This window comes from Stegostoma tigrinum, chromosome 40, assembly GCF_030684315.1.
Source record: "Stegostoma tigrinum isolate sSteTig4 chromosome 40, sSteTig4.hap1, whole genome shotgun sequence".
Classification (NCBI taxonomy): Eukaryota; Metazoa; Chordata; class Chondrichthyes; order Orectolobiformes; family Stegostomatidae; genus Stegostoma; species Stegostoma tigrinum.
The window spans coordinates 12,769,086-12,782,265 of NC_081393.1; the positions used below are offsets into that span (position 1 = coordinate 12,769,086).

The window sequence follows — 13,180 nt, forward strand, 5'->3', positions numbered from 1 at the left end:
GAGGCCCAGGATGGACATGTCGTCTGAGGAATGGGAGGGGGAGCTGAAATGGTTCGCGACTGGGAGGTGCAGTTGTTTGTTGCGAACCGAGCGGAGGTGTTCTGCAAAGCGGTCCCCAAGCCTCCGCTTGCTTTCCCCAGTGTAGAGGTAGCCACACCGGGTACAGTGGACACAGTATACCACATTGGATGATGTGCAGGTGAACATCTGCTTACTATGGAATGTCATCTTGGGGCCTGGGATAGGGGTGAGGGAGGAGGTGTGGGGGCAAGTGTAGCACTTCCTGCGGTTGCAGGAGAAGGTGCCGGGTGTGGTGGGGTTGGAGGGGAGTGTGGAGCGGACAAGGGAGTCACGGAGAGAGTGGTCTCTCCGGAAGGCAGACAAGGGTGGGGATGGAAAAATGTCTTGGGTGGTGGGGTCGGATTGTAGATGGCGGAAGTGTCAGAGGATGATACGTTGTATCCAGAAGTTGGTGGGGTGGTGTGTGGGGATGAGGGGGATCCTTTTAGGGCGGTTAAGGCGGGGGCGGGGTGTGAATGATGTGTTGCGGGAAATGCGATCAAGGGCATTTTCGACCACTGTGGGGGGAAAGTTGTGGTCCTTGAAGAACGTAGACATCTGGGACGTGCTGGAGTGGAATGTCTCATCCTGGGAGCAGATGCGGTGGAGGCGGGGGAATTGGGAATAGGGGATGGAATTTTTGCAGGAGGGTGGGTGGGAGGAGATGTATTCTAGGTAGCTGTGGGAGTCAGTGGGCTTGAAATGGACATCACTTTCTAGCTGGTTGCCTGAGATGGAGACTGAGAGGTCCAGGAAGGTGAGGGATGTGTTGGAGATGGCCCAGGTGAACTTGAGGTTGGGGTGGAACGTGTTGGTGAAATGGATGAACTGTTCGAGCTCCTCTGGGGAGCAAGAGGTGGCGCCGATACAGTCATCAATGTAACGGAGGAAGAGGTGGGGTTTGTGGCCTGTGTAGGTGTGGAAGAGGGACTGTTCCACGTAACCTACAAACAGGCAGGCATAGCTTGGGCCCATGCGGGTACCCATGGCCACCCCCTTTGCCTGTCGGAAGTGGCAGGAAGCGAAAGATAAGTTGTTGTGGGTGAGGACGAGTTCGGCTAGGCGGATGAGGGTGTCGAAGGAGGATGACTGATCAGGCCTGCGGGACAGGAAGAAGCGGAGGGCCCTGAGGCCATTTGCATGAGGAATACAGGTGTATAGGGCGTTTTGCCTAAGCATTGTGTTTTAAGGTAGATGCAAATGGACAAGTGATGATAGCAGATAGTGAGATGGTGAAGGAAGTTTCAGAGTGTGACCTTTAGAGTGGAGGCACGAACACCAGCAATCGGGCTGAGGTAAGCGCAAGAATGCATCAAGTGCCAGAGAAGGCAAATGAACAAAGATCCAAATTAAAGCTTTTAGTACAGCTAAGACTCCTAGAGCTATTAGTTTTGTCAGGTACATATTCATTTGAAGATCCTCATCTGTTTCAGATATAACCTTTTATAAAAATCCCCCACAAAGGCCAGAACACATGAAAGACTTTGGCAGCCCAATAACTTCCTTTTAACTCTGAAGCCATTCCCTTATCTCAACTTCACAAAGCATTTCCTGTCTTGTCTGCAACAAAAGACTCACATAGTTACTGCCCTGTTTGCAGTTTCTGTAACCATAACATGTTCAATTCTCCTGAGTGCTGAATATTGTCGGGATTTATGGAATCCGAAGATTTACTTGCAGAAAGTATCATTTAAAATGACTTTCTGTCAACATTCTGACAAATTATAAATCCCCAGGTCTGTCCACAGTTTCATCTCCTTCTCCAGACTTCATTGAGAATGACATTGGTGCAAAGCAATCTTTTAAAGAAAATTCAGTATGGTCTGTTGGAAGGTCAAAGAACCTTTTAAGCTAATTTTTTAACTAATTTACTGTTAGAAAAAAAGCAAATGAATTTTTACACTGGTTGTATATCTTAGTTTAGTTTTTTCTTTAATCTTGTCCTCAATGACTGATACATTGTCTAAAGAAATGTCATTCATTTTGTGTGGAAAGGAATTGTGAGGACTGAGATGTATGTTTGCATTATGTACCATGAGACCTTGACTCTCAAAAACCTTAGCTTCCAGATTACAGTATACATTGTAGTCGATGATTCCTTGGAGGCGTTGTGTTGAATTTTTGAGAGTTTTAACCTTTTCTCAAGTACTTGATGCTTTTCTGACCCTCTCAACCCCGATAGCAGATTTTAACATGCCATTCTCCAGCAGCTGAAACTGTTGCTGTAGGAGCCGAAGAGGAAATATTTTGATCAGGGAGTGGTGACAGTGAGTAAATTCATCAAGACTGAACTTAACCTCTCCCAGTAATTATAAAGATTCTTCCATTTAATGAACTTAAATGGAATGGGTGGAATCCATATATATGCACGCGATTTATGTGTTGCTGACAAAGCCAGAATTTATTTCCCATTCCTACTTGACCTTGAGATAGTAGAAATGCCTTTTTAAACCACTTAATCCAAGTCCCCGTATTAGTAGATTGTGAGGGTCAGGTTTTTGACCCAGCAACAACAAGGCAATGTCTCCAAACAAGATATGTCTCCAAGTCAAGAATTGTGTGAACATCACAAAATCAAAGAAGTTTTCAGGTGCAGAAGGAAGCCATTTGGTATCTCCTGTCTGCACCAGTCTTCTAAAATGAACATTCTGATTTCATGCCATTCTCCTGCCTTTTCTCTATATCCTTCTGCATTGCTTCTATTCAACTTGAAAGGTTTGGATGTGGATATAGGAGGAAGGTTAGTAAATTTGCAAATGACACCAAAATTGTTGATGTAGTGGACAGTGAAGAAGGTTATCTCAGAGTATAATGGGACTTTGGTTGATGAGCTGATGTGCCAAGGAGAGGCAAATGCAGTTTAATTTTGAAAAATGTGAGGTGCTGTGTTTTGGAAAGGCAAATCAGGACAGGACTTATACACTTAATGGTAGCCTCTTGGGAAAAAAAGAAACCTTGGATTAGAGATTCATAGTTACTTGAAGGTGGAGTCACAGGCAGACATGGTTATGAAGAAGGCATTTGGTGCACTTGCCTTTATTGGTCAGGGCTTTGAGTATAGGAGTTGGGATGTCATGTTGCAGCTGTACAAGACGTTAATTAGTCTACTTTCAGAATACTGTGTTCAAGTCTTCTCTCCCTCCTTGAGGAAAGATGTTGTTAAACTTGAAAGGGCACTGAAAAGATTTACAAGGATGTTGCCAGAGTTGGAGAGTTTGAGCTAAAGGGAGGGGCTGAATGGACTATAGCTATTTGCCTCCGAGCATCAGATGCTGAGGGGTAACATTACAGACGTTTATAAAACCATGAAGGACGTGGACAGGGTGAATAGCCAAGGTCTTTTACCCAGGATTGGGAAGATGGAGTTAAGTCAAATGAGAGAGACACAAATGCAGGTATTTATAAGGCAGGTTTGGTCTGAAGATTGCAGGAACAGCACCTGATATTTCGCTTGGGAATCCTGCAGACCAATGTTATCAATGTGGACTTCACAAGCTTCAAAATCTCCCCACCCCCAACCACATCGTAAAACCTGCCCAGCTTGTCCCTGCCTCCCTAACTTGTCCTTCCTCCCACCTGTCCCCTCATCCTATCTCAAGCCCTACCCCCATCTCATACCTATCAGCCTCATCCTGCCCTCTTGGCCTGTCCGTCTTTCCTGGACTGACCTATCCCTCCCAACTCCACACCTACACTCACCTTTACTGGCTCCACCCCTGCTTCTTTGATCAGTCTGTCTCCTCTCCACCAATCTTCTCCTTGATTCATCTTCTATCTGCCTCCCCCTATCTCCCTATTTATTTCAGAATGTCCTTCCCCTCCCCCATTTCTGAAGAAGGGTCTAGACCTGACACATCAGCTTTCCTGCTCCTCTGATGCTGCTTGGCCTGCTGTGTTCATCCAGCTCTACACCTTATTATCTCAGATTCTCCAACATCTGCAGTTCCTACTAGTTCTGGTGATAAATCTTGCTGGATCTCACAGTGAGAGTCCCTCCAAAAAACTCAATGCCACTCGCACTTCACCAAAAAAACATAAGAATCAACCTTTTGTGAGGAAGGATTAGCTTCTGGTTTCCTCCTTCACCAACCAATTGTCAGGAGGTTAACAGCAGACTTTATTATTCAAGTTAGTCACTAGCCAGCACTTGTTTGGCTCAAAATAAAACAAAGAACTGTGGATACTGGAGACCTGAAACAAAAGCAGAAAGCGCTGGAGAAACTCAGCAGGTGTGGCAGCATTGTGAGAGAGAAACAGACTAAAATTTTAAATCCAGTGACCTTTTGAAAGAACCAAAAACAGCCGGGAAATGGTGGAATTTTCACTGATGATCTGGCTGGGGGTTGGGAGAGTGAGAAGGGATGAGTAGAATACATGGAGCTGGCACTGAGAGAGAGAAAAAAGGAGAGGTGAATGAAGGGGTTGCTGATGAAAAGACACAAGGGAGATAAATGCTGAATGGGTACTGACAAGAAATGTAATTAGTTCAAAATGAGTTGGTTATGCTGGAAACAATCAGAACATACAGAACCTGACCTCGGGTATGGGTAAAGAGCATGGAGGAAGGTATTCAGCTCTGACATTGTTAACCTCAATGTTGAGTCCTGAAGGCTAAGACACCTGGGTGAAAGATGGGGTGGTCTTCCCGCAGCTTGTGTTGCACTTCACTGGAGCAATGCAGCAGGCCTGAGACAGAAACGTTGGCATGGTAACATGGTGGTGTGTTGAATTGGCAGGCAAATGGAAGGTCAGTGTCACTTTTATAGAAAGAGCATGTGATCCACAAAGCGGTCACCTATTCTGCGTTTTGTCTTCCCGATGTAAAGGGGGCCATATTGTGAGCAAAATAGAGGAGGCTTGATTGAATGGAGTCGAGGTTAATTACGACTTCACTTCAAGTGTCTGGGGCTTTGGGTCATAAGCGAGAGGTAAACAGGCAATAGTTGCAACTTCTGTGATTGCATGGTAAAGGGCCGTCGCAGTGTGGGGAAATGTTAGGAGTGGAGGAGAAGTAGACCAAGGTATCCTAGACAGAATGGCCCAGGGAAGGGAGGGGACTGTGTGTCTGGTGGTAGCATCCTGCTAGAGGTGGTGGAGATGACAGCTTATGATCCTTTGGATGTGGATTCTTTTGGGGTAGAAAGTAAGGACTGGGATCCCTATCATTGTTGTGGGAGGGAAGAGAAGGTGTGAGGCTGATGTGCAAGAAATGGACTGGTCACGGCTAAGGGCCTTGTTAGCCAGTGTTGGGCAGTTCTCAGCTGAGGTAAAAGGTGGACATTTCTAAGGCTTCCCTCCAGTAGGTGGCACCATCAGGACAGCTACGACTGAGACAGTCAACTGGGAGAATAGAACGGAGTCCTTTGATGAAGCAGTCAAGGTAACTGCAGGAGTCAGTGGGCTTGTCATGGATACTGGTGGCCAGCTATTCCCAGAAATGGGAACAAAGGTGTCAAGGAAGGGAAGGAAGGAATCAAAGATAGGCCAAGTGAAGATGCGAGCAGGATGGAAATTGGAAGCAAAATTGGCATTTTTTTCTAATTCCCAATGTGAGAGGTCAGTACCATGAGGTCATTGACGTGTGACTCAGTTGGGAGAGTATCACACCAAAATGTCTTCTGAATAAACTTTGAATGGCTATTATACATAGAAATTTGAAGCCTACCTATTATCTACATTAGATCATCGTATATGCACATTATTTTATAGAACTTGCCTGATTCTTACGTATCACTCCACTGCTTTCATTTTTTTGGCAATTTTCCCTTGCCTCCACCAGTCTATAAAGTTGTTCTTCATTGTTTGTGCTGATTTCATAGTGTTAAGAGTACAGTCTCCCTCAGTCCTGCACTGAAGTGTCAGCCTGATTGATTGACTTCAAGTCCTAGGGTCAGGACTTGAACCCACACCCTTCTGTTTCAAGAGGTGACATTGTCATTTACTCAACCGTGGCTGTTAGAGTGAGCTTGTTATAAGTATTAGGAAAATACAGGGAGGGAACTGTGATATTGTGCAAGTGAGTTATATCACATTGAGTCATAGGTAAACATGTTATGCCCTTCAGGCTTTCTCTTTTCATTCTGCCTGGCTACTTTCCTCAGAGCAAATACGTGCTCTTCGTTTCATTATAATGTTTCAGAAAATCATCTGCAATAAAATAATCTCAAAGTTTCTTTTAACAGCTAAAAAGCATTTTTGATCAATCTGAATTGGACAATATTTCTGCAAGAGTATCCAATTAGAAATAATTTGTTTCATAAAAACAGCAATGCTCATAATATCAGTACGAGTGTGATCGTGATAATGCATATACTCATTATGATGACGCTACTGTTGAATGGGCTGTTGCCCTGGATGGAATAAATATCAAAAATGAGATAAAACTTGTACGTGTCCAAGGCAAACCTTCAGAGAGACAGACCTCTTAGCTGGGCGGAATGATCTTCAATGTTCAGCAGCAGGGTAATTTTCTACTGTACCTGGTGTTTCACAATCAAACTTTGGGAAAGAATATCTGCTCTTGAATTTTTAGTTGAATGGAATTAAGCACTAACTTAATAATGCTCTTGTACCAATAACCATAATTTCTTTTTGTCTGGTCAGCAGGATTGATTACCTTCCAGGTTAGTTAATAGTTGGTAATATGATAATAGAGATATCAGAATCGAAAGGTATTTTGTTTTACAAAGACCAGCTTTCTTGGAGCACCATTTATGTAATTCAAGAAAGCGACTCACCACCTTTTCAACACTAACTAGGGATGAACAATAAACATTCACCTTGTCAGGGACATCTGTATCCCCTAAATGGTTCAGAAAAAAAATCCTGCAAAGATACAGTTTGGCTGCAAGAAGTGCCCCACCAGGGTGTATCAGCGTTTGTTCTCTGGATCTGTATAAAATGTCCTGAAGATGAAGTACGTCTGGTCACTGCACCTCTCAGCTGTTTCCTTGTATTGAACTTCGCTGTCCACTATTGTTCTACAATCTTGAAGGAAAACGATACACAGCCGCTTGTGTCATCCAGATTTCCTTTTAAGGCGCCTCTTCACAACATTGGTTCATGGTTCTATAAATAGCTCCTGTAATGATTGTGTAGCAGATTTGTATTAGTGAGGCTAGATTTTTGAACCGTTATTGGGATTAATGATATTGAGAACATGTTCTTATTTCACATTTTGCTATTTAAGGAGATAGTGCAGCTACGCTTGCTCAGTTTCTACACTGGTTTCATTCCAAAGCAGCCTCACTTTGAACATTCAGTTCAAGCGCCTCACTTTGTATATTTAAGGCTAAAACTAACATGCACTTTAAGTCTTAAATAGTTGGAAAAAGTTTGCACTGCAGCAGATAGGGCATACCTCCTATTGTTTTACATTTTTGGTTTTGTTTTCATACATAGATTTTTTAAAATATGGCCTATATTTGACTGATAATGATGTTGCAAATTCACACACATTTCTTTGTTTAAATGTCTTGCTCACATTCATGGGTATTGCATTAAAGAACAGTAGCAACACATTTCAAAATAATTGGCTGTCTTGTCCCTTCAAGCCATTGAATCTCGCCTCCATTTTCAGATAAGAGTGGCAGATAGTTCAGATTGATCTTGTTTGTCAATGAAACAAATAGCTGATCCTTAAAATTAGAAAAAATGTCTTAAATTCAAAGCCTGACCTCTAACTTGCAAACTAATTCCAAATGGGGTAGTACTTGAATCAGAAGTGATATTCAGGAATGAAACAAACAAGCAATCCACAGTTAACACAGTGTGGAGCTGGAGGAACACAGCAGGTCAGACAGCATCAGAGGAGCAGGAAAGTTGAAGTTTTGGGTTGGGACCCTTCTTCAGAACGGTACCGACTCAAAACATCAATTTCCCTGCTCTTCTGATGCTGTCTGACCTGCTGTTTTCCTCCAGCTCCACACTGTGACATCTCTGACTCCAGCATCTGCAGTTCTTACTATCTCCAAGCAATCCACAGTGCCAGCTCTTGATCACATCTAGTAATAGATACTGTCAGTGAGATTGTCAGGGGAAATGAAAGGCAAAAGTAAAATACATAAGTAGTGAGTAAACTCTTTGGTGCGTTGAATTTCCAAATTGTCTTTTTGCCTCTGGGGCCTTGCTTTCTATTGGTGCAGATGGAAAGCATTCTGTTACTGTGCAAGCATCCTGTTTTGAAGTTTGGGTGCTGTCATCCCCCTGTTCTGCATGCAAGTTTATCATATTGCACTGCCCTGACTTTGGCACTGAACTAGCAACCTTACCAATTGACACTATAAGACTTGGCTAATGTTGAAAATGGAAGTTTCTGCAGTATTTTGAAAAATTTTAAGGCAGTATTTTGAAACATTTCAGTTGGACAGCATAGAGGCTTCTGTCTGCAGCAGGCCATATGAGACCTGGAAATTCTCAGAACTGGTAAGCATGCTCAGCCATTCTTAGTGTGTTAACACTGTGTGTTTGAAATGGAAAAGTTATCCATTATCCATAATAATACCTTAGAACATAAAAATTAACTAGCTTTATTGTACAGCTGAATATCACAAGATAACTTCATCCAGTATACTAGAAACTCTTAACACCTGAGAATAAACTTTTGCCACTGACTTTTTTTTTGCAAAAACTATTAGTGTGATTATTTTGCCATCCTATGCTCAGTATTTTCTTTACTGCACTGATTAGCTATTGCTGCCATTTCACTTATGTGCTTGTTGTGTTTTTTTCCATTTGTAGGCCCCAAACGGGAACGTTAAAAACTGTGAACCATTACAATGTTAAAAATGCAAACATTTTTGTATATTCTATTTGTCAACGTTAAAATGAGTAATTTGAACAGAATGTAATATGAACCAGAAATAGAATCAATTCACTTCCAAAACAGTTTCAATTTTCTACAGCATTTAGATTATCCAGGTGGCATCAAATTATGGAGCTGATGAATAAATCCCAATTCTGCCCATTCATGTGGGCTAATTGTGGAAATATTTGCAGTTGGCTTTGTAATGCCATCTGTGATACCCATCTCAATTTCTTAGCTCAACTAAATGGGGAAGCATCCCAAAAATATGTGTCCAATAAACCAATTTTTGTCTAAACATCACAGTGTTTTTAAACAAAAACATAAATGGCTGGGAAAACTCAGCAGTTCTGGCAGCATCTGTGGATAGAAAACAGTGAAAATTTTGAGTTCAGTGACCCCTCTCCAGAACATGTTTAGATCTTCAGCATCTGCAGTTCTTTGTTTTATTACATTTTTTTGTTATGCATCTGAGGTCAAGACTTGTGGTAGAAGTGAGTAACCTCAGTGCCCTAAATATTGACGCTAAGTGATGCGTAATTTTAGCACAGGCCATGGCAATGATTGATATTCTGTTAAAATTATACTTTTATCTGCTAGTCATCAATAAGCAATTTAATGAGTTTTTCCAGAAAGGTAAGGGACAGTATTATCAACTATATTCTCATTCTCTGAATTCATGGAAAGAAATACTATGATTTAAGCTGTTTTTCTAACGTTCTCCTGATGTGTGATGTTATACAGTTGCACAGATGCCAACAGCATGCTAAAAATAAGCAGATGTAAATCATTTTTATGCCAGTCAAAACGCTTAGTATTGGCAAGCATTTTGAAAGTGTATAACAGCTAAGTTACTTTTTATCCAAAGTCCACAGAGGTACGCTACCAGCAGGACCAGTGCAGCACCCAAGCTTGACCTATTGAGGACAAAGCATTCTGCTTGATTGGCACCACATCCATAAAGATCCACTCCCTCCACCATCAATGCACAGTAGCAGCAGTATGTACCATCTACAAACTGCACCTAAGAAATTCAGCAAAGGTGATTCATACCTTCCAAAGCCATGACCACTACTATCAAGAAGGACATAGGCAGCAGATAGGTGGAGATACTGGCATCTGCAAATTCCCATCCCAGCCAATCACCATCCTGACTTGGTGGAGGTGTCCAACATTCTGTCAGTATAACTGGGTCAAAATCCCATAACTCCTTTCCTAACAGCAGAGCAATTAGGGAACAGCAATAAATGTTGTCTTTTCCAGTGATACCCCTATCCCATTGAAGGAATAACAATTAAAATATACTCTTTTTATCATGTTGTAATTATTTTATATTATTATTTTCATTTGGCTTTTATGGATAAAGGGACCTCTTTGTTAAGACTGAGGAGACTGCACGGTCATTATGTTACAAGGCAAATAATCAAGAGATCTGAACTAATGATCCTTTACGTGGTTTTAACCTGTGGCAGTTGGAGAATGCAGAGTCAATTAATTAAATAAACATGAACTTTAAAACAAAACTAGAATTACTTATGGGACCATTAAATTGCCATGTTGTTGTTAAAAACCCGGCTGCTTCACCAATGTCCTTCAGGGAAAGAATCAGCCTACATGTGACTCCAGACTGACAGTAACGTGCTGATTTCCCCTGTCCTCTGAAATGCTCAAAGCAAGCCACACAATAGTTGTATTCAAGAAAGCAGTTCACTGTCACCTTCTCAAGGATGAAACCCATCTCTGGTGTCCTAATTTCCCAATGTTTCTTGTCATTACTTTTGTGAACAAAATTGCACAAACATACATTTTTCAAATGTTTAATTGTTATTGATACAAGGTTGGATTGTGAATTCTGTTTTGACACTGGTTCGACAACATTACGGAAAGTGGGAGACTAGTTTTTGCCAAACAGTTGGACAAAAAACCTGATTTTTTTTGATATCAGAATGGTTGGATTTATGGTGAAGCTGCTGATTCCGTCCATTTTAAGTGGGAGTCCTGAAGTCAAGATTTGCTTCAGGATGCGAGGGAGACTGTCGTTTACCTTGAGGCCAGAGGGGAGTTTTTCTGAACCCCTTTCGTGCTGACCTTGAACACTCCAGCAGTCAGGCAGCGCTCCGCCGGAGGTGCAACCAAGAATTTGTCATTTAAAATTGCAATGGTGTTACTCTGAGAAGAAAATGTCCATTGTGTGAAGAAAGACTATGATTGTGTAAAAAGAGATGAGGTGTGAAGGGAAAGTAAATAGGAGTTCTTATACCTTAAATGAATAATAGAAAGGTGTGACGGCAGCTATTCTGCAATGCAACCAATTTTAAAGAATACTGCTGACGTTAATAAAAACAAAAAAGTAATTTCGGACCACGAAAATCTGAAACACAGACGAGTGCTGGAGAAGCTCAGAAGTTAACTTTTTTTCTCCTCAAATGATTCCAGGCCTGCTGAGTCTCTAGCACGTTCGATATTTGCAGCAATGCCTGTGACAGACATTGTGTGTGTGCGTGTGGTACTCCATGTCAGTAACAGTGCAGATAGATCGTAGATAGTTTCAATAAGTACACCGCAATTTGCTTCAACATCCATCATCTTAGATTTGAGCGACCAGTTTCAGTTCTGAGCAAGGTCAGAAATCACACGACACCAGGTGATGGTCCAACAGGCTTATTTGACAACACAAGCTTTCTGAGCCTCAGTCCTTCTTCAGGTATTCGTCAGACCGTGTCCACTCCAGTCCAACACCGCCCCCTCCACATCCCGTCTGAGCAAGACCGTCTCCTCATTACTTGGTTTCACGGGTTAAAATAAAGTTCGCCTTTCTCTTGAATCTCAAACCGCCCTGAACGAAATTATGCGATAAAGGGCAGAAAATTACGAGCGAGTGAGCTGGTTAACGCTGCCTCATTTTTCTGTACTTGCTGGGGGAATGAACTTGTGTTGACCAGTCCATTCATTGATGAACGTGGTTATTATTTGAGGCTTTTTCGCTCGGTCGCTCACCTCCAATTCTAAGAGCACCGATTAGAGTTTAAAGAGTACGGACTGAATTTTTATTTATTGGAAAAAAATACTGAAAATATCTCCACAGCGAAAATGAACTCCAACTCGATTTTAGCATTGGAGGCGAGCCTTGAAATGGTTTAAATTTAGCTGCCAGACGCGTCTGTCCAAGTAGGGGCGAGGGTGGAGATTGCAAGGGGCGCCAGGGATTCTGTTGAGGTCATTGTTGCAGACTGCCCTGGTATCCTCCCTGTGTCTCGGATCCCCTATAAGTAGCCGGCTCGGGGAGGCTGAGCTATTGCAGCCAGCACACCACGAACCTTAAAGCCAGAAAGACAGAGGGAGAAGTGGGCAATCGAGAGTTCACAGCATGGCCACCTGCCCCGACACCGAGTACTGCTATTCGCACCGCGTCAGCCCTCTGGTCTACGGGCAACGCTTCGACAGTGAGCTTCGCAAGGGAGCAGCGCCCAACATCTTCGAGTCGGTGAACCAGGCGGCTCTGCAACGCCTGTTCGAGCGAGCAGGAGACAGGAAAGCCGAGGAGAGGGCGAGGATCATTTCCACAAACCAAGGCAGCGAGGAGATTACTCGAGCTCTGATCGCACTGAAGCTCAGGAAGAGGATGAAACTCCTGCAACTGTTCCACCTTAGCGGGAAACGTTTGCAGCTTCTCTCAAGTCCTCGATAAAGAGAAATGGACGGGAACGACGGAGACTGTCGCGCATTTTGCTTTCACTGAAAGAGACAAATCGCAGGACGCTCCTAAAGCTGCAGCAAAGGACGTTCTCGAGAAGAAACGACAGACATTTGTTCTCAAATGTGCAAATCGTTTGCCTCTTCGATATTATAGGTGTGTGAATCGCACTGGGCAGCTCGGCCAAGGGCTCCATCACAGCTTCCAAACGTTTCCAATTTCCTTCTAAAATCGGGAGGGCACAGTCTGGAGCTCTCAGTCAGAAGACGCCAATTAGGCGGAAGGGGCTGGCGGGTAGGACTCAAGGACTGTCGAGAAACTTAGACGGGACATGGTGTATTTATTGATGGAACTTTGCATGTGATTACTCCAAAGCCATCTTTATGAACATTGTTCATGATTTTTGTTTACAATTTAAATAAATGTTGAAAACTACATCTATGTGGTTGTTGGTCTTTTTTTTCAGTCGCCTTAGTGCAATCACTGTTTAGCTCCCCTGCACTTTTCAGTGTCGCAAAATGGTCTACAATACGACAGGGATAAATCGACAATAAACTGAATATGCATAACGTCTCAATTTTAGAGAGGATGTTCGAGTACCTCGCTATTTAGACGATTCAAGG

At 42.8% G+C, this 13,180-nt stretch overlaps 1 protein-coding gene across 1 annotated transcript; it reads left to right on the top strand.

Moving 5' to 3' along the window:
- The first annotated feature begins 12,146 nt into the window (after positions 1–12,146).
- On the top strand, positions 12,147–12,967 carry LOC125448062 (transcriptional and immune response regulator-like). Its single transcript, XM_048523037.2, has one exon. The coding sequence runs from the start codon at positions 12,231–12,233 to the stop codon at positions 12,549–12,551; it is 321 nt and encodes a 106-aa protein (XP_048378994.1). The 5' UTR covers positions 12,147–12,230; the 3' UTR covers positions 12,552–12,967.
- Positions 12,968–13,180: the final 213 nt, after the last annotated feature.

Coding starts and splice junctions, on each gene's coding strand:
- LOC125448062 (XM_048523037.2), top strand. CDS start 12,231: ATGGCCACCTGCCCCGACACCGAGTACTGCTATTCGCACCGCGTCAGC.